Source organism: Pseudorca crassidens, chromosome 15 (assembly GCF_039906515.1).
Source record: "Pseudorca crassidens isolate mPseCra1 chromosome 15, mPseCra1.hap1, whole genome shotgun sequence".
Taxonomy (NCBI): domain Eukaryota; kingdom Metazoa; phylum Chordata; class Mammalia; order Artiodactyla; family Delphinidae; genus Pseudorca; species Pseudorca crassidens.
In genome coordinates this window covers 38,778,427-38,802,924 of record NC_090310.1, presented here as the reverse complement: position 1 = coordinate 38,802,924, position 24,498 = coordinate 38,778,427, and the positions used below count along the sequence as shown (strand labels likewise).

General features: G+C 48.7%; 1 protein-coding gene across 5 annotated transcripts in view; it reads left to right on the top strand.

The window, feature by feature from the left end:
• RAB11FIP3 (RAB11 family interacting protein 3) overlaps positions 1 to 24,498 on the top strand; it is a 79,563-nt gene that overhangs the window by 16,544 nt on the left and 38,521 nt on the right. For all 5 annotated transcript variants that reach the window (XM_067707232.1, XM_067707236.1, XM_067707233.1 and 2 more), the window contains exon 2: positions 23,943 to 24,036. In XM_067707232.1, coding sequence (XP_067563333.1) covers positions 23,943 to 24,036 — 94 coding nt within the window. The remainder of the gene's footprint in view (positions 1 to 23,942; positions 24,037 to 24,498) is intronic.

Genomic DNA, 24,498 nt, shown 5'->3' with positions numbered 1-24,498 from the left:
ATTTACTTGGTTTTGCAGGTGGGCTCCTTAGTTGCGGCAGGCGGGCTCCTTAGTTGCGGTATGCGAACTCTTAGTTGTGGCATTCATGTGGGATCTAGTTCCCCAACCAGGGATCGAACCCGGCCCCCATGCATTGGGAGTGTGGAGTTTTATACATTGCGCCACCAGGGAAGTACCTACTTATTTTAGTTTTACGTTTCTGTTTGATTTTTTGTCATGTGTATAGTTTAAAAAGTGAAATAGTGTACTGCACGTCATATGATGAAAGTAGCTGCACTCTCCTGACTGCCACCTCGCGCTCCCAGGCTCCTGGCTGTTTCCTCTCTTGGTGTTTTCCTCCAATTTTAGGTACTTTCTATTGACTTTTTCTTGTGGAAGGTACACCCACATATTTCCCTTCCGTCTCCTCCATTCTTTCAACATGGTTAATCCCAGTCTTGGCTAAGTAGGCATTCTGAGTTTGTCTTATTTTGACTGCAGATATTTTTGATGGCTGACCCGTTTAGTGTGCGGTGATTACACTTCCTTTCTAATATAGCCTTTTGCTTTTCCTGGAATTAGTGATCACATTAATGTTTCCCTTTGCTCAGTTTTCTGCATACCTGTCAGTATTTCTTTCTAGCCTGTCTTCCGGGGTCTGACTGTTCTGCTTGTACCCTGGGGCTCCAGTAGGGCTCACCTCCCACCTCTGGGAGTACCTGTGGTTGCATCTCCTAAGTCGGCCTCCCTGCTGGGGCTTCCCTGTTAGACCCTCTACCAGGCTTTTCTTTTCAGGTATGACGCCCAGTGCTGCGTCATCCGGCATCCCCTCTGTGCGCTTACATCTCTGTGTTCTCTCCTCTAATCAACTTCCTGCTTGTCTGTTCCTGTGCATCTTCTGGAACCTTGGGGCCTTGCCTCTGGAGTTGCGTTTTCCTGGACTTCGGGAGGGAGTGGAGAGAAGCTCCCGTGTTCTGCATTTAGCTCCGTTTTGGCCCTTCTCTCTCCTCAGCGTCCCAGACATGCATTTGTCAGGACAGGCTTAGGCATCTGCCTGCAGGCTTTTCTGTCTGCTCCACCGTCATCCTGTGACCCAGGCAGAGCAGGACTTGTCAGTGTCCCCTGGCTGGGGGAACATGACCAGATGCAGGCTCTGCTGCCCCTTTCCATTCTCCCCCAAATGTTATCTGCAGGAAATCTGGGTCAACAGATGATTTGACTTAGCCTTTCTCGTCTGTATTTCACATGTGTGTGAAAGTTTTCATATTTTGACAAAGTCCACAAACATGAACTTAGGTTGTTTAACCTTAGAATATTCCATTACGTTGCTGTGCTGTGACTGGTAAGCATTTATTTTTTCCAGTGTTTCTCTACTAGAAGTAATGCTGCCGTACCCCCAGCCACACGGGTCACTTTTCATGTACCTAAGTTCTAAGCAAGAGCTAATTTTTGTGATGGGGAAATGGAGGTTATTGCCTTGGGCTTGGAGTCATAGATACATGGAAGAGGTTTACTCAGGCTTTTTTGGCATTTCAGAGCTTTTCTGTGGGAGCCGAAGTAGGTACTAAAGAGAGGAGGCAGAAAGCCCTTGGCTGTGCTTCTGGAAATACCTCAGCTGCTCAGCGAGGGCTTCCTGTTACTGGCTCTGAAATGCAGTCCCTGGAGAACCTGCAGGCAGTGCTCCCCGCCCACAGGTCCTTCTCTTCCCGGTTTGCAGGAGCTCAGCCCTGGACGGTGCTGGGAGTGTGACCCCAGGACGCCGGCACCCATGTGCCAGGGACCTAAGCCCAGGGCACTAGGAGTCCTTTGTGCTGTAGCACGTGGCCTCTGGATGTAGTGTTCTTTCATGTTTGGGCCCCTATTTTTCCATCTATAAGGTGGATGTTATATGTGTTCAAGGACACAAAACAGTCAGAGGGACCCGGGTGTGGCTTCAGGCTCGGGCACCTGTCATTCGTTCACTCAGCACCTATGTGCAATGGCGTCTGTGAGCGCCTAACCCATCCAGGCGGTGCTGTGGGTGCGGGGGCATGGGGACATGGTGGTGAGGAGGGCTGGCCCGCTTCCTGCCCTCCTCAGGACGTGGGACAGGTCGTCCCCAGGAGCTGCAAGATGATACAAGTGCTGCGCGGGAGAAGCAGAGTGTTTGAGGTTGTGTAACAGGGAATCCAGCCTAGTTGGGAATGTTTCCCTCAAGGAAGTCGGTTTATTCTTGTTTATTCTTCTTTTTTTTTTTTTTTTGAGGTAACTCTTGAGCCTACATACTGAGGCTTAGCGGAATTAGTGAAGCAAATGGTGGAGAGGAAGAGCGCTCCAGGTGGAGGCACAGCCTGTGGAGAGGCCTGAGTGGGAGGAAAGAGGACGCTTGAGGGGGACAAGGAGCCTCGGGGGCAGAGGAGGCTCTGGGCCAGGCCTAGCAGGGGATTTGGTCTTTAGTCCCAGGGTGGGTTGAAGGCGCCAAGGAGTTTTAGAGAAGGGTCGGAAATGAGACTGACTCTTCCAGAAGATGGTTTGTTTGGAGAGGACAGGGGTGGACGGGGAGACCCGACAGGAGGCTGGTGAAGCGTTCGGCCAAGGCTGGTGACCGCTTGGATGAGGTGGTACTCAAGGGGATGGAGCTGGGGGAGGCTAGAAGGGACCCCAGGGGGCAGTAACTGTCCCATCCTGTGGCCGAATAGGTGCGGGTGGGATGGAGGGCCTAGGCCTAGGTCTGGGGGACATTTCCATGGATGTCCAGTGCTCTCTGGCCTGGAGCTTAGAGACCAATCTGGGCTGGACGTAGAATCTGAGAGGTCAGTATATAGAAGGACTCAGCAGCACGTAACACAGCCAGGCTCCGAGAATGAAGAAAGTGTGTCCTCACACGGGACAAGCCTCCGGCGGGTGACCCTTGACAGCGTCCTGAGATCCTGCCCGTCTGGGCTGCAGCAGCCAGGTCCCTCTGTTCCTGTCTGAGGAACTCTCCCCCAGTCTTCCCAAGGCCCACTGACCCCACTCCGCTTTGTTGGCCAGTTTGCTTGTAGGCACTCCCCGGGCTGGTCCCTGCAAGTAGGGTCCCTGGACTGGCAGCAGGGCCCAGAGGCTTGTTAGGGACACAGCATTCACTCTGCAGGGTGAGGTGTGTGAGAACCACTGGTTGACCAGTCAGGACCACTCTGCTGGCTTGGTTCCAGGCAGCCTTGCCTGCTGGGCCTCCCCCACACTAACAGGCCATTCCTTGCCTCTAGCATTCTCTGTTCCCCTTTCCCCACTTTGCTTTTCCCCTTAGCACTTAAAGCATCTAGCAAAGTCCATGTTTTACTTATGCTGCTATTTGTCATCTCTGTCTCCATTCCCACCTGCCCACCATGAATGTGCCTGGTGGGCCTCCCAGGTATTTGCAGACACACATGGCTGAAGGAAGGAAGACCCGGACAGGATGGGGGTCTGTCAGCAAGGACAAGGGGGAGTGCTATGGGCGACCAGCCGTGGCCGATGGCGTCCAGCTGGAGTCACCAGTGAAGCCTCCGGAAAACACGAATGTTGAGGCCCCCGGGGGATGGAGAACGCAGAGGGGGCTGAGGAAGGGGTGTGAGGGCCAAAGGCTGGGGGCCCTGGCAAGATACTCACCTGCTCCAGGCCTCTGTCCAAGTGAGGGTCCTGGCAGTGCCTGGTTCACAGGTGCTTGTGAGCAATGAATAGGGCAGGTGTGGTGCTGACCCGGGGTGGGGGGTACTCTGAGTGATTGAGGGTTCACTGTGTGCAGAGCCGTGTTCTCTAGATTTTAATTCCCTTTGGGACGCCCTAGAGGAACTTTAAAAAGCTGCATGTATATTTATGGCTTGTGGCTCAAGGGCCCTGGGGTGGTGTGTGGTTACCTAAAAGGTGTGCAGGAAGCTAGTGCTGGCCTTTTAGGGGGAGTTGCCAAAAGAAATTAGGAACACATTTCCTGCCTTCTAGGAATTAATGGTTTGGGGGCTGTTTGAAATTGGGTAGGAAGAGTAAATACTTTTCTTTTAAAGGGAGGCTTTGTTTCTTGTCTGTGGTTTCTGTGTGTTTGTTTTTGCCGTGTCTGATTATTTGGGACCCTTCAACAGATCAGACCCTATTTTTTCCTTTGGTTGATTTTTAATTAATTTCTGTTTTGTGAAAAACATTTATTCTGCCTCCTAAGAATCTCCTGTTTCCAATTCTGTATGTATAAGTAGCATATTCAGTGTTAACCTTTTCACTTCCTAAGTATAGTCATGCTCCAAAACCATGTTACATTTACCTGGTTATGTGTTGTGTTATTATGTTGTATTATTAATGTTACATGTGGTGAGCTTGTAAATAGTTTCAAAACTTGGGAACTGCTTAAAATATTTCTGGACCTTACCTTGCTGTGTTCCTTTTCTTTGTATTGAAAACTTACTAAGTGGCTCAAAAGACTTGGGATACCATGTTGGGGATGAAACTGGTTTCTGTGGAAGCCAGAAGTGCAGGGAGAGGTGGACCAGGCGGCTCCTTTCTCCCCCTCCTTCCCCTCTCCCCTGAGGACAGGTGATGGTGGGCGCTCCGTGGCCTGGCTGGCACTCTAACTTCCTGAAGGATGCCCTCTTGCTGGAAGAGAGCCCCTTGCGTTGCCCCAGCGTCCTGCCTCTGGTATCTCAGAAAGCTGGAGATGCATCTTCCTCACCAAGCTGCTCAAGAGACACAGTGAGACCCTTCTATCCCTTGAGGAAAGACAGACTCACTTCTGAAGATGCTGTGTGCTGAGTCTGGGAGGCACAGCTGGGGAGGCGAGCTCTGTCCATGCCCGCCCACCTTCTTCCTCATCCAGCCTCTTGAGACCTGAGAAGATCAGCTTGGGTCCGTGTTCCTTCAGCCTTTGATGTTCCTGATGACTGAAGTCAGATTTTTCCATTACTGCAAAAAATGTTCCAGAAGTGTACATCCTAGGACATGAAATCTCTCCCAGTTGCTGTTGACAGTAGAGCGTGTCCCGTCTCCACATCCACCCCCTCCCCGAGAAAATGCTGCTTATTTATTTAAACACCCACAGATAGACAAGTCACAAAAATTAAATATGGATTTGAAATTTCCTGTGATGGTAATAAAATAATCCCTTATGTCTGATACTCTGTAGTTTCTACTACAAAGAGATTTTGTACACAAACTCTCCTGCGAGCTGGGACGTGCCCAGTTGGTGGCGCCATGCATGGGCTGGAGCACTTCGTCCTGCCCTGCTCTCTCCTGTCCTGAGGCGGGCCCTCTTCCTGTGATGTAATAACACAGTCTGCCCTTTGATTGTGTGTTTAAGGAAGGAGGAATCCAGGTTCAGATTCACAACCTATGAAATAGGAGGGTCCCTACATGGCACTGTTTTTTGGAGGTGGGGTTAATATTCCCGCTTGTGGGTGTCTTGGGGAGTCTGGGGATGGTGGTTGGAGTTACATTTTTTTAAAAAAATTATTTATTTATTTTTGGCTGCGTTGGGTCTTCGTTGCTGTGTGCGGGCTTTCTCTAGTTGCGGCGAGCGGGGGCTACTCTTCATTGTGGTGCGCCGGCTTCTCATTGCGGTGGTTTCTCTTGTTGCGGAGCATGGGCTTTAGGTGTGCGGGCTTCAGTAGCCGTGGCTCAAAGGCTCTAGAGCGGAGGCTCAGTAGTTGTGGCGTACGGGCTTAGTTGCTCCGCGGCATGTGGGATCTTCCCGGACCAGGGCTTGAACACGTGTCTCCTGCATTGGCAGGCAGATTCTTAACCATTGTGCCACCAGGGAATCCCCTGGAGTTACATATTAATAAACAAGGTCTTTGGCTCCTTCAGTCCCGTCCTGTCTGGTCCCATGAAGTCCTCCTGGGGCCAGGCCTCTGCTCCTCCCTCTGCTCAGAGGGTCTCAACCTGCAGTGGCATCGGGTGGCCTGGATGGCCAGGTCTCACCAGCAGGTCCCCTTTTCAGCAGTTCCCGGGTGGGGCCTGAGAGTCTGTATCCCTAACGAGTGCCCAGGAGGTGCTGCTGCATCACTGGGAGACTTCTGCCCCAGAGCCATGCATCTGGACCCTGGCTGCACACAGTGACCCAAGGGCCCTGCTGTGCCGTGGGCACTTTCCATCCCGCTCTCTGGGGTGGGACCAGGAACAGAGGTGGAGAGCTTGGCTGTGAGGGAAAACCCTTGTCCTGCCCTAGCAGGTGTGTCGAGGGTGAGACCAGGAGCTCATTGAGGAGCCGCTCTGAGAAGACACAGTTGCTGAGAGAGGCTGCATCTGAACCTGGAGCTGTCAGACCCAAAGTCCCATTACTTTCCACTTTGGGGCGCTGCCTCCTGGGGAGAAAGTCCCAACACTGTGGTGACGGGTGACTGGGGCCTCACTAGCTGGGTGTATTAGTGGGGCCTTTGTGGCCTTTTTAAGTCATCAGTAAACAAGTATGTTTTTTGGTCAGGCTTGAAAGTCAGTGCTTGGGCCTGGACACAGGCTTCCTTTGTGGCGGTCACCATAGAGGTTCCCTCCTGGGTCCTGCCCCTCTGCCTCGCCCAGGCCCAGTCAGTGTGAGGGGTACTTGGGGAGAGAATGGGGGGCCGGGGCCGCACATACTTTGAATTAAAGCACTTTTTCCTTTCCTTCTGGAGCCTTGGGTACTCCTCGTGAAGGCTGCTGCTGTTTGCAGAGGAGCAGAGGCTGGACAGGGCTGTGTGCAGGAGCTGGCTCTCCTGCTCAGCTGTCCACGGTCCAGGTGGTGGTGCTTTCCTGGGAGCAGCACTCCAAGGGAGTCGGGAGGAGATAAATTGTTTTCTGTGCTGTCGGAGTGGCCCTGTGTGCTGAGCTGTGGGAAAGCACAGAGCTGTGCTTCCCGTGTGTGCGTGGGGTTCACGGGCAGCGCCTGTGAGTGACCCTCTGGGCAGGAGCTCTGGCTCCGCTGGCTGCTTATCAAGTGGCTCTTTGACCACAGAGGGGACCTCAGGACAGTCTCCCTTGTCGAGTGTGGTTCTCCCAAGAGTCAGGAGAGACGGTGCGGGGGCAGGTGCCTCCCTCTCCTCCCCTCCTCCACCCACCCTTCTCCTTTTTCCACTTGTTTACGGTTGTGTTTCATTCCAGCTTTGGGTGGGTTGGTTTACTCTACTAAAATCCAGGAAAAACAAGGCTGACTTTTTTGCTGTGGGAAACAGAAAGCCCTTTTATGAGAAAGTCCATCCTTATCAGCGTGATTCAATTCACTCTGGCTGGTGAGGAGAGAAAAGCCACAAAGTTGCCAGATATTTTCCTCTTGGTGATTTTATTTTTAAAAACTGCCTTCAAGGAGCCTGCCTTATGATGCCTTTTGCGAGAAGTACTGGTTAGTGGGGCTTAATCCGCATTTAGAGGAACATTTGGCTTTCTCTTTTACACTAAGAACTTTCTCGTAGGAGGAATCTTAGCATTTGTAACATGTGAATCAAGAACCTGTTCTCAGGTTGGTATTGCCTTTAAAGCAATAACAAGATAATGTACATTCACATAAAAACATGCAAATAAAGGAGAAAACAAAAATCCCATCTGGCACTGTGAATCATTTCAACCTTCTAGGCTTTAAATCATTATTTATATGAGAGAGATAAATAAAACTAGAGTCACAGTTAACTTACAGTTTTAATTTATTTTAAATCAGTATATTATCATCATCTCTCAATGTTGGTAGATTTACTCCTACAACATGATTTTAATGCCTACTTTTCCATCATGTGAATGAATGTGCTAGAATTTATTCAGTTAATCCTCTGTCTTTGGTATTTTAGGTTTTCATTTTTCTGCTGTTATAAGCTTTTTCCTAGCTGAATCTTCCTGCACAATCTTTATTATGTCTTTAGATTAAAGTCTTAAGAATGAGGCTTCCCTGGTGGCGCAGTGGTTGAGAGTCAGCCTGCCGATGCAGGGGACACGGGTTCGTGCCCCGGTCCGGGAAGATCCCACATGCCGCGGAGCGGCTGGGCCCGTGAGCCATGGCCGCTGAGCCTGCGCGTCCGGAGCCTGTGCTCCGCAACGGGAGAGGCCACAGCAGTGAGAGGCCCGTGTACCGAAAAAAAAAAGAATGTAATTGCTGGGGAAACATGTGTAGATCTTAAATGATTTTTTAAATGTTTTTAACACCAAATTGTCCTCTAGAAAAGTATTGCCAGTCTGATACAGGGACAATGGTATATCAGTGTAGTTTTAACTTGCATTTTTCTTATGAGTGTGTTCGACCTGATGTTTCTCTAAAAGTGTTAGTGAACAGTATTTTTGTGTGTGTATCTTTTGTGTCACAGTGAGTGCTGACTGGCCTCCATTTCTTAACCTGTGATGTGGGGGTCAGCTCAAGCAGCCTCTAAAATCCTGTGGAGCTGTAAAAATGTTATGAGTTTCTGTAGAGTTCCTTTCTTTTGTGCTATTATCCCTTCTTACATGTTTCAGATGGACGCCATCAGTCTATATCATTAAGGAATAAATACTGTCTTTGTTTTGGTTTAGCATTCTACTTTTAAAGAGCAAAGTGCAGAAGATGAAGGCAGAGAAAACAGGCTGATAGTGGACAGAATGAGAGCCTGAAGAATTTTCATTTTGTGCTGACTTAGAAGTTTTCTCCACTGTTGCATGATCCCTTGATAATTTTTAAAAAATTGTGATGATCATAGACATTAGGCCCGTTCTACAGTTAGCTTTATTTAGCTCCAAGGTTTAACACTTCACATTTTAGAGCTTCTGGAGTTTTTTTTTTTAGTCCTCTCAAGATTTGTCCTAGGTACTGTCACAATCTAGGAACTGTCACTTTTAGGTTTAAACAAATCTCAAAACAAAACAAAACTACTGAAACCCAACCACAGACTACATGGGTGTGGCTGTTTCTGACCTGGTCTGGTGCTGGGGAGTGACATCTGAAGGGCGTTTTCCCCAGTCAGGTGGCTGAACCAGGTAACTTTTGGCTCCTGTACTGGGTTTCCTGTGGGGAAACGGTTCTGCCAGAAGACCCGAAGGGCTGAGGGAGAGAGCCTGTCTTCTGGGCACTCGCGCATTTGTTCCCAGCCGTGTGCCACCCTGGGCCAGGTGCAGGTCGAAACCCCAGCGAGTAGGATGGGGTGGGGTGGGGGAGAGACTGTGCTGAGTGCCGTGTGGGGAGTGGAGGAGGTATGTCCTGATGGTTCTGGGGTGGGGGTGTCGGTCTTCCTGGGTCTTCTGGGACCTGCATGGGAGGATGGTCTTTTGCGTCTTGTCATCTCTTCTTTCCCCTGCCGATTGCCTTGGCCTCTCTGGCCCACGTCATAAGTCGGTTGTCCAAGTGAAGCAAAACACTGGCGCTACTCGAGGGCGGGGCGCTACTTGAGGTTTGCCTTGTTTCTGGTGGTGACTTTGCAGCATCAGCTCTCCTTATAGAGGGTGTCTTCTTCTGGGGACTTAAAGAGTGACGCTCGCAGGCCGTCTTCCCAACATCGCCCTTGGTACAGCTCACCTGGGGGGCTTGGCTCACCTGGGCAGCCTGCGGGGGGCAGAGGACCATCTCAGAGCTCTTTGTTTAAGCAGAATGATCACATAATGAAGTCCTTGTGCCACTTGTAAATCTGTGCCTTCAGATACACCCAGGAGGGAGCTGAAGGCACAAGGGAAAGAGTTTTGGGTCCCGGGCTGTGCTTACCCAGTGCCCTGGGTTGTAACCGTCTGGAGCACACAGGGGCAGCCTTAGGGCTGAGGGCAGTTAGGTACCTTAAAGTAGGGGTTTTATCTGTTGTTTCACATGACCCGTGGCGCTGTGTCTCTTCTTATCTAGAAAAGTGAGTATGTGCAAATCAGAGGCTTTGCCATGTTCTGGAGCTGTGGCTGCTGGAAGGCCCTGAAATGTGTGCCCCCAGCTCTTTCCTATGCTTGTGTGACCTTCCTAGGAACAAAGCGAGGGTTGTACCACACTTTTATGAGAAAGTCCATCCTAATCAGCGTGATTCACTCTGTGAAGAGCTTGTTTTCAGGGGCAACTCATGCCATGCCAGCCTGGGCCCAGGGGCCACCAGTAGCAGTCTGGGCTTCTGTGGCGGTGTCTTTCTTAGGCACTGTCCCTACATGGTGACTCTGGGCTGCCTGCTCCACCAAGGAGAGAGAGGCCTTTCCTTGAGGCAGAGCACAGGGTCCAAGAGGACATTGGTTCCCCAGTGGGGAGGTGGGGGTCTGTCCCCATAAAGGGGGACATGAAAGTCCACTCTGGGCAGCCACCTGCTCTGGGAGACGCATATGTTCTTCTGGGGCATGGTTTGATCTGGCCGCATTAAGGGGGTCTCGACCAGCCCCCCACTGTTGCGTCCAGCTGCTGGTCCCTGTGACAGAGCCCTCCTTTCACTGAGTAAATGTTTACTGAGCACCTGCCGTGGGCCAGGCACCACTCTCACCCTGGGGTATAGTATTGAGCAAAATGGACCATGGCAGTGGGCCCCTGCCAAACGGGTGAGAATAAAGGTTTAAAATCAGCGTTCAGTACAGCAACATGGATGCAGCTAGAGATTATCATACTTAAGTGAAGTAAGCCAGAAAGAGAAAGACAAATACTGTCTGATACCACTTAGATGTGGAATCCAAAATATGATGCAGATGAACCTATCTGTGAAACAGAAGCAGAATCACGGACATAGAGAACAGACTGGTGGTTGCCAAGGGGGAGAGGTTGGGGGAGGGATGGAGTGGGAGGTTGGGGTCAGCAGATGTAAGCTTTTATATAAAGAATGGATAAACAAGGTCTTACTTTATAGCACAGAGAACTATATCCAATATCCTATGATAAATCATAATGGAAAAGAATATATATAAAAAAGAATGTATATATATGTATAATTGAATCACTTTGCTGGACAGCAGTAATTAACATTGTAAATCAACTCTACTTCAATAAATAAATAAATAAATAAATGTTAATAAAGTAAAATAAAATCAACATTCAGGTAAGCTGAATTTCTTCCAAGAGGAGTGGATTGACTTAAAACAGTAAGGGTGGAAATTGTATCTCAATAAAGTGTTATTTTAAAAAAGTAAGTTGGGTGTGGTAGGTTGACAGTGGCCCTGGAAGATATCCAGGTCCTATTCCCTGGAGCCTGTGAACATTACCTTACATGGCAAAAGGGACTTTGTGGATGTGATTAAATTAAGGGCCTTGAGATGGGGTTATCCTGGTGGGCCCTCAATGGAACCACAAGGGTCCTTATAACAGTGAGGTGGGAGGAGAAGAGGACTTGGCTGTGTGGCATTGGAAGTCGGGCTTGGGGTGTCCAGCCTCAGTGAATGCTGGCAGCCAGACGGCCAGGGGGCAGATTCTCCCCTGGAGCCTCCAGGAGGGACCAGCCCTGCCAACTCCTTGATTTCAGCCTAAAGACTCATTTTGGACTTTGACCTCCAGAACTGTAAGAGAATAGGTTTCTGTAGTTTTAGGCTACTAAGTTTGTGGTAATTTGTTATAGCAGCCACAGGATGCTAATACAGTAGGGGAAAGTGTCCATGATCCAAGAAAGGAAAACAACCAGTTTCAAACAGAGGACATAAAATTCAAAGTGCTTCAGTAGCTGTGGAGGGAGACTAGGAAATGGGATAAAACCACTAGCGTTTTACACGTAGACCCTCTTGAGAAGTAATATGATAATATTTACCCAGGTCGCTAAATGTCATTGTGTTAGAATCTCACAGCATGTACATTTTTTCTTCCTAAAATTATACCATTATATATTTGCACATCCTTGTTCATAGCAGCACTATTTACAGTCAGCAAAAAGTGGAAGCAACACCAGTGTCCATGGTCAGATAAATGGATAAACAGAACGTGGTGTATGCATACAGCAACTGCCATTCAGCCTTAAAAAGGAAGGACATTCTGACACACACTGCAACACGGACAAACCTGGAGGACATTTTGCACAGTGAGATGAGCCAGACACAAAAGGGCAAATCCTGTATGATCCCTTCTACGAGGTCTCTAGAACATCAGATTCAGAGACAGAAAGTAGATAGAGGTCGCCAGGGGCTGGAGGGAGGGTGTGGGGTGTTAGTGCTTAGTGGGGACAGTTTCAGTTGGGAAGATGAGAAAGTTCTGGAGATGCTGGGGGTGATGGTGCACAGCAGTGTGAGTGTATTTAATGCCACTGAGCTGCGCACCTAAGAATGGTTAAGATGGTAAATTTTATGTATATTTTATCACAACTAAGATTTTTGAAAGCGTGCCATCATAGCCTTTCTGAAGGTAAAGTAGCAGTAGGCATTAAAAGCCTTCGGAAAGTGAAGGCTCAACGAGGCAGCCCCATTTCTAGGTCAGAGTGAGGAAAGCCGCAGATGCTCTAGACACCTGTGCTGTCATGGTTACGTTGGTTTGTGATTGTGCGTCACTTGCCCGGCCTGCCCTGCCACACGCAGCACTGAACACCACTGGCTGTTGAGTCTCACTTCGCTGGTTCCTCACCCAGGGCGGAGGCCCAGGGCTGCTCCTCCCCCTTCGGTCTCACTCACTCCCAGGCTAACACTGTAAATGTGGCCTCTGTGCTGATGACCCCCAACATCACTTCTCCAGCCTGGCGCACTCCTGGATGCTGGGCTCATGCTGGGATGTCAGATGGCCGTCTCAGACTCATGGCTGAAGCTTTGAGTGCCACCTGCAGTGTCCCCATCTCAGTAAACAGCAGTCCCACCCTTCTAGCGACTCGGGCCAAAACGTCTTTCTCTCACCCGACTTTATGATCCATTGGGAAACGCTGCTGGCTCTGTCGTCAGGATACGTCCAGAGTCCCACCACTTCTCAGGCTTCGCCTGTTGCTCTGCTTGGCTTGTGGGAGCACTGCCTCATTGCCCCACCCTGCAGCCTTGGCTCACAGGCAGCCAGATAGTAGTGTTAAGGCAAATCCTGTGACTCCTGTGCTCAGAGCTCTCCCAGGGCACTGACCACCTTTCTGCTGCCAACCCCTCGCTCCCTCTGCTCCAGCCACTGGCCTCCTTGAGGCTCCCTGTGTGCCACGGATTTGCCTCCTCCTGCCCTTTGCACTGGCTGTGCCCTCTGCCCGGTGTCTGTCCAGGCTGCATTCCCACCTGGGACTCAGGGTCCTCCACCACGCTCATTCAGTTCCTTGTGGTTGTAGTGCTGGGATCCCTGTTTTCTTGCTGGTGGTTGGCAGGCAACAGCCCTTGGGTCCTACTGGCCACCCTCAGGTCCAGCCATGTGGCCCTCACAGCACAACAGCTTACTTCTTTGTGACCAGCTATCTGCTACAGTTAACACACGCACTGGCCTTCATGTTTGCCGCACACGGCTATCCCATCATATCCACAAGCCCTCTCAGGACCCTGTCCCCACAGCGTCCAGTCCTGGAGCAGCTGACGACACAGAGCCAGGTCTCTGCCCAAGGCAAACTGCAGTAAGGTCCCCAGTCGACAAGCCCAGCTTGTCAACTTTTTAGTGACCACTTTTAAGTATAGAGGGATGGTCAGGGACCTCAGATACTTTAGGGAAGCCTCCAGCAAGAAAGGCAGAGACCAAAAACAAAAAAGAAAAAGTGGAAGGCACTTGAAGGGAACAGAGTCAGTGCAGAGAGCAGAAGAAAACTTGGAAAATGAAACGATTTATATTGTCAGGTTAAAGAACACATCACATTCAGAGAACTAGAACACACCCTGAGAAATTAAAAATGAAATAAAAGCATTTCTTTAATAAGAAATTAAAAACGAAGATCAAGTCAAGAATACATCCCAGAAAGTTCTTTAAAAGGCAGAGATACTAGGAGATGAAAGATAAGGACGAGAGCGTGATTAATGAGGTGCACTGCCGGACCAACAGTTGTGGGGAGGGGCCCAGAGACACCGTCATAGGGACCTTCAGGAGGACTGCGTCTCCAGGTGAAAGGGCTCTTCCTGTGAGGAAAAAGTACCCCCAACAAATATGGCGAATCCTGCCAATAAAGAGAAGGGAGATTAAAACAGGCCGCACACAAAGCATTATGACGGGGTTGGTATCAGAGGCCACAGCACGTGCAGGAGTGGGGTGGATGGCCTTCCCACTGCATTGGGACAGGTTTCCACCCTACAGCCGGGTGCAGGCACCTGCCCAGGTAAGGGGAGAGTGCTGGCCTCAGATAAGGATGCTCAGGATGCACACCACGCACCCCCTCCTCACGAAGCTGCAGGGGCTTCTGTGAGATGAGGGGCACTAAGAAAGGGGAGGACACAGGGTTCCCAGCATGGAAGGTGGGAACGCGGGCTAGGAGCAGCGGCATGAGGAAACACAAGGAGTCGGGTGGGGCCGGGGGGTGGGGGTTTGGGGAAGGTTGCATAGAGCAGTAGGTGTGTGGACAGTGGAGGCATGGAAAGCAAGGGAATTGCTAAGCAGAGGAAGAAATTATGTAAGAAAGGCAGTGCTCTCCAGTGAAAAATATTTCTGTACTCCATGATGTGAATGCTGCAGAAGGCCTAGCTAAACTGGGGTGGGAGGGTGGTGTTGAATTCTTGCTTTTCATCATAGGAGGCCAAAATGCAGCATGTAAATTTGACAAGCCACGAAATAGCACCAGGAGCACATTAGTTAGACGTAGAGGCAGTGAACCCCCAAAACCATCCAAAGCTGAAGAGCAGAAAGAAGGGCTTCCGAATGGAGCCAGGCGGGCGGGAGTGGGGGTGGTCTGTCCTGTTTCAGCCTGCAGCGCCGCGGCTGCTGAGCTGCATACCTGTGCGTACCTGTGCTGGATAACTGTGCGGTTTCTTCTTTTCCTCCTTTACTTATTCTAAGGGGCCTGGGTTAGGCTAGGAGTCCAGGGGTGTCCCGTAAGGAATGACGCCTCCACTTCTGTTATGTGCAGAGAGGTGACAGGCTGGAGGGCACACTGCACGCTGCCCTCACATGTCCGGGAGCAGGGCCTGATCGTCCTTGATCCAGAGAAGAGCCGTGAGGGGGACCCTTTCGTAGCCCCTTGGGGGGGCCCACAGTGCCCCTTCTGGGAGTTGAGATGCAGGGAGGGGTGGAGAGGCCTCTGCGTCCAGCAGTGCCTCCTCTTCACCCTGATTAACGAGGTTGCATAAGTTGAACAGACATGTTCTCTGTTACTCCTGTAAATTCTGTTTCATCTTTTCAGCACATTTGCATAAAGCTTGAGTGTTTCCACTTGACTATTTTCCCGAGTATTCTCATGTGCATTTTAAGATTTTATTGTCTTTAAAGTAACTTGGAGCGGCTCTGTGAATATACGAAAAACCGCTGAATTGTACCCTTTAAATTGGTGAATTGTATGTCCATAAAGCTGTTAAAGAAATAAGGTGGTCGGAACGGCTGCGTTCCCTGAAGCGGCTGGAGGTGCCCCTGCCCCAGACCCCAGCCTCCCTGACCCCCACCTCCCACACCAAGATCTTCAAACAGCAAGCCTCCAAACTCCTAGCGATGACAGACGTAGGGAGACGGCAGCTTCTGGTGTCCCTGTCCCAAAGCACAGCAAGAAGAGCCTCCCAGTCACGGGGTACAGCTGGGCTCTGAGTGGGCGCCTTCCATCCACAAAGGACACGGCTGGCGACACTGCAACACCTGTGTCTAAAGACAAAAGTGGATTCCTGAACATGATACATGAGGAATAACCTTGTCCATCTAAGACCAGCACGATGCTTTTATTTTAGAATTTTCTAAGCCCTCCCCCTTAAACCAGGGGCGGTTAATCAGTTCATCGTAACTGGTGATCTAGGATCACCCCTCCAGGTGCAGAGGCAGATGGCCTCTGGATGCCTCGGGCACTGGCTGGTCCCTCCAGGTGCTTGGGCAGAGCAGCCCAGGACAGCTGAGAGGAGTTCTCGGCAGCAGGGAAAGCCATTGTATATATACGGCACGTAGTTTAGCTGCTTTGTAGATACTCCTAGAAAGAAGGTCAGATGCCTTTAGGTGGGCGAGCTGCAGGCCTCGTTGTGGACATTCGGGATGAGCTACCATCAGCTTCTCTCCTGCCCCCGCCTGCCCACCCGCATGTTGGTGTGAAGTTTATGAATTGCTATAGGAGGCCCTAGAGCATTTTGCTTCTTGTCACCATGGCTGCTGCTGCTTATTTTTTCCCCCCATGGAATACCACATTTTATACATTCTTGTGTGGATGGACATTTGGGTTGTCTCCATTTTTTTGGCCATTACAAATCAGGCTTCTGTTATCCTTTGTCTACAAGTCTTGCTTTGGATGTCTGCTTTCATTTCTCTTGAGTAACACCTAGAAGTGAAATGACTTCTTTCGTGTGATTGTGTGGTAGGAATAAGACTAACCTTCTTAGGAATTTCCAGACAGTTTCCCAAAGTGGTTTTGGAATTTTCCAGTTGGCAGCAGCGTGTAGGAGAAGTCCAATGCTCATCCTCCAAACACTTGGTGTGTGTGGTGTGGCCAGTCTTACATTCTGGCCACTCAGATACACATGCACCTCACTACAGTGGGGATTTACATTCCCTAATGGTTAATGATGTTGACTTGAGACCTGAGTCTTTTGAAACTTGTTCTATGGCCCAGTATATAGACTGTCTTGATAAATGTTCCATGTACACTTGTCAGGATTCTACTTATATAGGCTGGAGTGTTCTGTAAATGTTAGTTAGGTTGAGGTGCTTCTGATAAAAGACAAGCTGTTTTGAAAATGTTACAATTCAAGGACAGTGGTAAGGAGCAGGTGCAGGAAGGAGGGTCGCTCTCCTTGTGAAGGGCTGTGCTTTCCCATGATTTCTGTGACTGGGGCTTCTGTGGCTGGAGTTAGCTGTGGTTGGAGAAGTTGTTCTGGCTTCTGCAGATTATGTCTGCACGTCTGTAGCAGAAACAATATGATTTGCCAGTAAATTTCTCTTGTTAGAATAACCGCGTGGAAGCTGGGCCCGTCTGCCTGCAGCTGATTGCAGAGTGGGGTTCTCTCCTGGGGTGTTTCTGTGGTCTCCTGTGTCTGTCTGCCCGACGGGTGTTAGCTGGCTTGGAGGGGGTGTACTTCTCTGAGCTTGGTTTTTTGTCTCTTCTTTGCAAGAAAGGGCAGGTTCTTAATTTCCAGCCTCGTTGTTTTTTCTGAAGGCCTCTGAATGGAGTACTTTGGGCTTAGAGAATAGAACGATCCCCCAATCATCAGCTGCATGGACATTGATTTATCCTCCAAATTATAAAGAAAAATAAAGTGGACTTTTTTTTTTTTTAATTTTGGCTGTGTTGGGTCTTCGTTGCTGCGCATGGGCTTTCTCTAGTTGTGGCGAGCGGGGGCTACTCTTCCACGCGGTGCACGGGCTTCTCATTGCGGTGGCTTTTCTGGTTGCAGAGCATGGGCTCTAGGCGCGCGGGCTTCAGTAGTTGTGGCACTCGGGCTCAGTAGTTGTGGCTTGCGGGCTCTAGAGCACGGGCTCAATAGTTGTGGCACACGGGCTTAGTTGCTCCGCGGCATGTGGGATCTTCCCGGACTAGCACTCGAACCCGTGTCCCCTGCATTGGCAGGTGGATTCTTAACCCCTGGGCCACCAGGGAAGTCCCCTTAGGAATCTTAAGGACATATTGGCCGCTGTGGATTTCAGGTCCCCAGCAAGCGAGGAGCTTTAGGAATGAGGGCCTTCGTGAGATAAGGAGGGAGGATTCAGACTCCATGGTCTCAAGAAGTCAGCTGCTGCGTGGACTTCCAAGCCCAGTGTCTCAGGAACACGTGGGCCCTGGGATGGGGGAAGGCTAGAGAATCCTGAGCTGTGGGTCAGTTGGCTTGAGCTGGTCCCTGTCCACGCACATCAACAGATGCAGGAGAGGGCTAACTGTGGCAGCGTCCACCAGCCTGCCCAGCACAGAACAGTGCTTGTGGGGGGCCTTGGCCAGAGTGGGTTCTCCACCGCTGAGCGCCCTGTTTGCCTGTACCCCTCCCCGAGTGTGCCCTGTCCATGCGTCAGCCCTTTGTGGTCCAAGGTCCGCCCTATCCCTGGCTGACTGCCTCCTCCTTTGCTCCCTCTCCTCCCCCCATCTTTCCTCTCTTTCTTTCTTGCTCTTCTTTGGTCTTTTTCTCCTTTTTTCTCTTATTTTCACTATGGAAAGTTCAAGCCTATAGAAAACTAGAGAGAATTGTGTGATGCCTTCCTGGTGTGCGCCCCCCTGCCCTGACACTTCTCAGCCATGCCAGCTGGGTACGTACATGTAACCACATATATGCCTTACCCTCTAAATATTTCAATAAGTATATATCAAAAAAGCAATGCGCTGGGACTTCCCTGGCAGTCCAGTGGTTAAGACTCCATGTTTCCAACACAGGGGGTACGGGTTCGATCCCCAGTCGGGGAACTAAGGTCCCACATGCCACATGACGTGGCCAAGAAAAAAAAAAAGCAATGCACTTGGGAAAATTACCAAAATATCATTGTCACACCTATAAAAATTAACCGCCGTTCCTCAATATCATCAAATAATCAGTGTTCAGTATCCTGCATCAGTCAGTATTCAAGCTTCTAGTTATCTTATAAATACAATTAAAAGCTTTAAAAAATTTGAGTCCAGGGCTTCCCTGGTGGCGCAGTGGTTGAGAGTCCGCCTGCCAATGCAGGGGACACGGGTTCGTGCCCCGGTCCGGGAGGATCCCACATGCCGCGGAGCGGCTGCGCCCGTGAGCCATGGCCGCTGAGCCTGCACGTCCGGAGCCTGTGCTCTGCAACGGGAGAGGCCACAGCAGTGAGAGGCCCGCGTACTGCAAAAAAAAAAAAAGTTGAGTCCAGACCCAGAAAGTCCCTGCATGGTAGTAGGTTGATGTGTGTCTCCTGAGTCTCTCTTTTTTTTATTAATTAATTTAATTTGTTTATTTTTGGCTGCTTTGGGTCTTCGTTGCTGTACGTGGGCTTTCTCTAGTTGCGGCGAGAGGGGGCTACTCTTCGTTGCAGTGCGCGGGCTTCTCCTCGTGGTGGCTTCTGTTGTTGAGGAGTACAGGCTCGAGGCTTGGGAGCTTCAGTAGTTGTGGCTCACGGGCTCTAGAGCACAGGCTCTAGTTTTGGCGCACAGGTTTAGTTGCTCCGCGGGATGTGGAGTCTTCCTGGACCAGGGCTTGAACCGGTGTCTCCTGCGTTGGTAGGTGGATTCTTAGCCACTGCGCCACCAGGGACGTCCCTCTCCTGAGTCTCTTTTTTTTTTTTTTTTTTGCGGTATGCGGGCCTCTCACTGTTGTGGCCTCTCCCGTTGTGGCGCACAGGCTCCGGACGCGCAGGTTCAGCGGCCATGGCTCACGGGCGCAGCCGCTCCGCGGCATGTGGGATCTTCCCGGACCGGGGCACGAACCCATGTCCCCTGCATCGACAGGCGGACTCTCAACGACTGCGCTACCAGGGAAGCCCCTGAGTCTCTTAATAAAGGTTCCTCTCCATCGTTTTTTCCCTTAAAGACAGCAGGTCCCTTGTCTGTCTCTGTCAAGGGTCTCACGGACTGGGTTTTGTTGATTATATTCCTCAGTATTGTTAACACATGTTGATCATTGTATTTCCTGTAAATTGGCAATTGGATTCCGGGTGGATTCAGGCAGTGTCTTGCTGTTCCATCAGGAGACACGTGGTGTTTGGGTGTGTCTTCTGTGCCCTTGGGGGCACTGAACATCGTATTGTGTGATGTGTGACGTGTTGTTACCTCACCAAGGATCGCGGGCAGGACCTGCTGTTCTGGTCCCATCACTGCTGCGCTTAGTAGCTGGGATGCTCTGTACAGAGCTATTGCCCTCGTTCATATACTGTGGCCCCATTATGCCTGTGTAGGGAAGGCAGGCCCACCACTTGATTCTTTCCCTTTATGGGTTAGTTTTCACAGTAATAAGTGGGTTCCCTAGTGTCTCCAGTGATGATCAGTGACTTTTACTGCAGTCACTCCATTGTGAGTTTAGGCGAGTTTGGTGTGTCCAGTCAGTGCTCAGATCAGCTCACTTTTGTGTTGGCTCCTGCGTTCTTTGATGTTGACCTGACAAAGTCTTTCACAGCATCTTTGCTCTCAGGGATGACAAAATAGTCCAGGCTCAGCCTGCACTTTCCCTAGCACTTCTCCAAGGGTCCTGGTTCCCTCTAATGGGAATTGGAATGTAAATACCTTCACCTGGGTGCGAGGGGTGCTGACTGCTAAGTGGACAGAATAGAAAGTGATTGTTTTGTTTTTAGTACATCATGAGTGATGCTTCATGGTGGTACTTAAAATTCAAAATCAGGATTATAGGGTATTTGCCTGGCATCTTCAGTCTTATATCTTTTTCTCCTTTCTCAGTCGTGTTGGGGATCCCAGTCCTCAACAACACATGGCCTGGTGGAATCCGAATATCCCTTGTTACTTGGTGTTGCTGCCAGAAATGTTAATGATCATTTAATTTTTTTCTATAAATCACTTGATTTTTGCATATTCAAAGGATTTTTTTCTTTTCCTTTAAAGTCTAAGAAATTCACCAGAATAAGTCTTGTATGAGGTCTTTTGGGGATGGGAGTTGATATTCTTAGGGATGTGATATATTCTCTCAATAGGTAGTTGACCCCTGAAACATGGTAAGTCAACTGTACTTCAATTAAAAAAAAATAAGATAAAGTCTCAAGGAAAAAAATAAGGAAGAAAACAAATATGTAGTTAAAAACTTTTTTTTGTTCTAGGGAATTTTTCTTAAGTATAGTTTTCAATTTTATTTATTTATTTTTTATACAGCAGGTTCTTATTACCTATCTATTTTATACATATTAGTGTATATATGTCAATCCCAATCTCCCAATTCATCCCACACCCCCACCCTTGGTGGCCATACGTTTGTTCTCTACATCTGTGTCTCTGTTTCTGCCTTGCAAACCAGTTTATCTGTACCATTTTTCTAGATTCCACATATATGCATTAATATACGATATTTGTTTTTCTCTTTCTGACTTACTTCACTCTGTATGACAGTCTCTAGGTCCATCCACGTCTCTACAAATGACCCAATTTCGTTCCTTTTTATGGCTGAGTAATATTCCATTGTTTATATTTACCACGTCTTCTTTATCCATTCGTCTGTCGATGGGCATTTATGTTGCTTCCATGACCTGGCTATTGTAAATAGTGCTGCCATGAACATTGCAGTGCATGTGTCTTTTTGAATTATGGTTTTCTCTGGGTATATGACCAGTAGTGGGATTGCTGGGTCCTAGGGTAATTCTATTTTTAGTTTTTTAAGGAACCTCCATACTGTTCTCCATAGTGGCTGTATCAATTTACATTCCCACCAACAGCGTAGGAGGGTTCCCTTTTCTCCACACTCTCTCCAGCATTTGTTGTTTGCAGATTTTCTGATGATGCCCATTCTAACCCGTGTGAGGTGATACCTCATTGTAGTTTTGATTTGCATTTCTCTAATAATTAGTGATGTTGAGTAGCTTTTCATGTGCCTCTTGGCCATCTGTATGTCTTCTTTGGAGAAATGTCTATTTAGGTCTTCGGCCCATTTTTTGATTGGATTGTTTGTTTTCCAATATTGAGCTGCATGAGCTGTTTATATATTTTGGAGATTAATCCTTTGTCTGTTGCTTCATTTGCAAATATTTTCTCCCATTCTGAGGGTTGTCTTTCATCTTGTTTGTAGTTTCCTTTGCTGTGCAAAAGCTTTTAAGTTTCATTAGGTCCCATTTGTTTATTTTCGTTTTTATTTCCATTACTCTAGGAGGTGGGTCAAAAAAGATCTTGCTGTGATTTATGGCAAAGAGTGTTCTTCCTATGTTTTCCTCTAAGAGTTTTATAGTGTCTGGTCTTACATTTAAGTCTTTAATCCGTTTTGAGTTTATTTTTGTGTATTGTGTTAGGGAATGTTCTAATTTCATTCTTTTACATGCAGCTGTCCAGTTTTCCCAGCACCACTTATTGAAGAGACTGTCTTTTCTCCATTGTATTTCCTTGCCTCCTTTGTCATAGATTAGTTGACCATAGGTGTGTGGGTTTATCTCTGGGCTTTCTATCCTGTTCCATTGATCTATATTTCTGTTTTTGTGCCAGTACCATATTGTCTTGATTACTGTAACTTTGTAGTATAGTCTGCGGTCAGGGAGTCTGATTCCTCCAGCTCTGTTTTTTTCTCTTAAGATTGCTTTGGCTAATTAATTAATTTATTTGGCTGTGTCGGGTCTTAGTTGCAGCATGCAGGATCTTTGTTGCAGCATGCGGGACCTTCATTGCAGCATGAGGGCTTCTCCAGTTGTGGTGCATGGGTTCCAGAGCGTGCAGCCTCAGTAGTTGTGGTGTGTGGGCTCCGCAGTTGTGGCACGCAGGCTTACTTGCCCTGAGGCATGTGGGATCTTAGTTCCTCGACCAGGGATTGAACCTGTGTCCCCTGCATTGGAAGGCAGATTCTTAACCACTGGATCACCAGGGAAGTCCCTTAAGTATAGTTTTAATATTTGTTCTTTGCTTTGATTTTTCTTCTGAGGGACTTCTAATATCCATATATTAGATCTTCTTTGCCTTACTTCAGTATTTGTCAGTTTCCCTTGAATCCTTTTTACCTTTCTATTCATTTGTTTCTTGAGAGTTTTGTTGAAGTATAACATATATACCAAAAAATTCATCCATTTAAAGTGTACAGTTTGTGAATTTTAGAAAATTTATGGAGTCATGCCCTTCACCTCAGCCTAGTTTTACAACATCTCTAGATGTTGTAAAGGGATCCAGAAAGATCCCTTGTGCTGTTTGCAGTCAACCCTTGCTTCTACCCCAGAATCCCAGGAAACCACTGAGCTCTGTAGGTTTGTCTTTTCTGAAAATTTTCTGTAAGTGAGAAGATATAATTTGTAGTCTTTTGTGCCCAGCTTTTTATCTAGCAGAATGTCTTTGAGGCTCTTTCATGTTGTATGTGTGTCAGTATTTCATTCCTTTTCGTGGCTGAAGAGTAGTCCTTTGTATGGAGGGACCACATCGTGTTTATCCGTTCCTCAGCTGGTGGACATCTGGATTGCTGCTGCTCTTTGGCTGTTTTGAATAATGCCGCTTGCTGTAAACATTTGCATACACGTCTTTGTTTGGACCCACGTTTTCCTTTCTCTTGCGAAGATCCCTAAGAGTAGAGTTTCTGTGTTGTGTGGTTGGCCCTGGTTTTCCAGATTTCCCAGACCATTTCCCACCCTTCCTGGCAGCGTCGGAGGTTCCTGTGCCTCCACTTCCTCGGCAACACTTGCTGTTGTCAGTTGTCTTCATTACAGCCGTTTATGGTTTCAGTTTGCATTTCCCTAAGGACTCAGGATCTTGACCATCTTTTCATGTGCTTATCAGCTATTTATTTATGTTGTTTGATGAAATGTCTGTTTAAATCTTTTGCCCATTAAAATGAATTGTGTTTGTCTTCTTGTTGAATTTTAAGATTTCTTTATACATTCTGGATGCAAGTCCTTTATGAGATATATGATTTGCAAAGATTTTCTCCCAGTCTGTGTCTTTTAGTTATACTAATGGTGTCTTTTTTTTAAATTAATTTTTATTGGAGTATAGTTGATCTACAGTGTTGTCTAAGGGTGTCTTTTAAAGAGCAAAAGTATTAAATTTTGATGAAATCCAGTTTATACTTACAAACAGAAACTTATCTTCTTTTTGGAGAGTTTCATTCTCTGGAACATCATGTGTGTATTATCCCACTTACTCTTTATTATTTCTGATGTCCAGGGTCTACTTGCTGGAGTCAGTTTTACTAAGGCCTCTGCACGGCTGGGGTGCCTGTCGGGATGGGCGGGTCTGTGCTGTGCATAGCGCCTGGATCCTGACTGCAGTAATGCCTAAAACTTCAGCACACTCAAGAAGCATGGCTTTTGGCTTGAGAGCAGGGTCTTATTCTGTGGTTTGTGGTTCATGGTTCTGGGCACTGTTGGCAGCATCTCCCCAGATGCCACCTGTGCCCTGGCTGGAGCTGTTGCTGGCACTCCAGTCAGAGGACCTAATGGCCCTTACTTTCAGCACTGCCCCTTGCAAGCCGCCTGCTTCTCTGAATGTGGTGAGATGTCACATGCACGACCCCCCCACCACCCAAAGTGTGAAGGCTCCGATAACATTCTCACTTGGCCATTGCAGGTGGAGGACTTAACGAGGTACTTGGATCCCAGTGGGCTCGGCGTGATTAGTTTCGAAGACTTCTACCGAGGGATCACAGCGATCAGAAATGGAGGTCAGTCACCCCACCGTGGGCTTCTGTCGCCTCACCCCTTCCTCAGCCCCCTCCCTCAGCCCCCCGCCCCCCGATTAGTGACCCTCACTCCTCAGGCTCCCTTTGCTGAGCCTTCTCCTCCTTAGAGCCCCTGAAACATCCCAGGTTTCAGAAGGCCCTCTCTCCCACCTCGTTCTTTGCTCCTCACGCACTGTCCTCCAGAATTCACTGACTCAGCTACTTATTTGTAATGTTAGAAGTCTACTGCCCCTTTCCCCAGAAATTTTTTTTTTTTTAATATTTATTTATTTGGTTGCACCGGGTCTTAGTTGCAGCAGCCCGGCTCCTTAGTTGCAGCTCCAGGGCTCCTTTAGTTGTGACTTGCCGGCTTCTTAGTTGCAGCACATGGGCTCCTTGGTTGCGGCTCGGGGGCTCCTTAGTTGTGGCATGCATGTGGGATCTAGTTCCCTGACCAGGGATCGA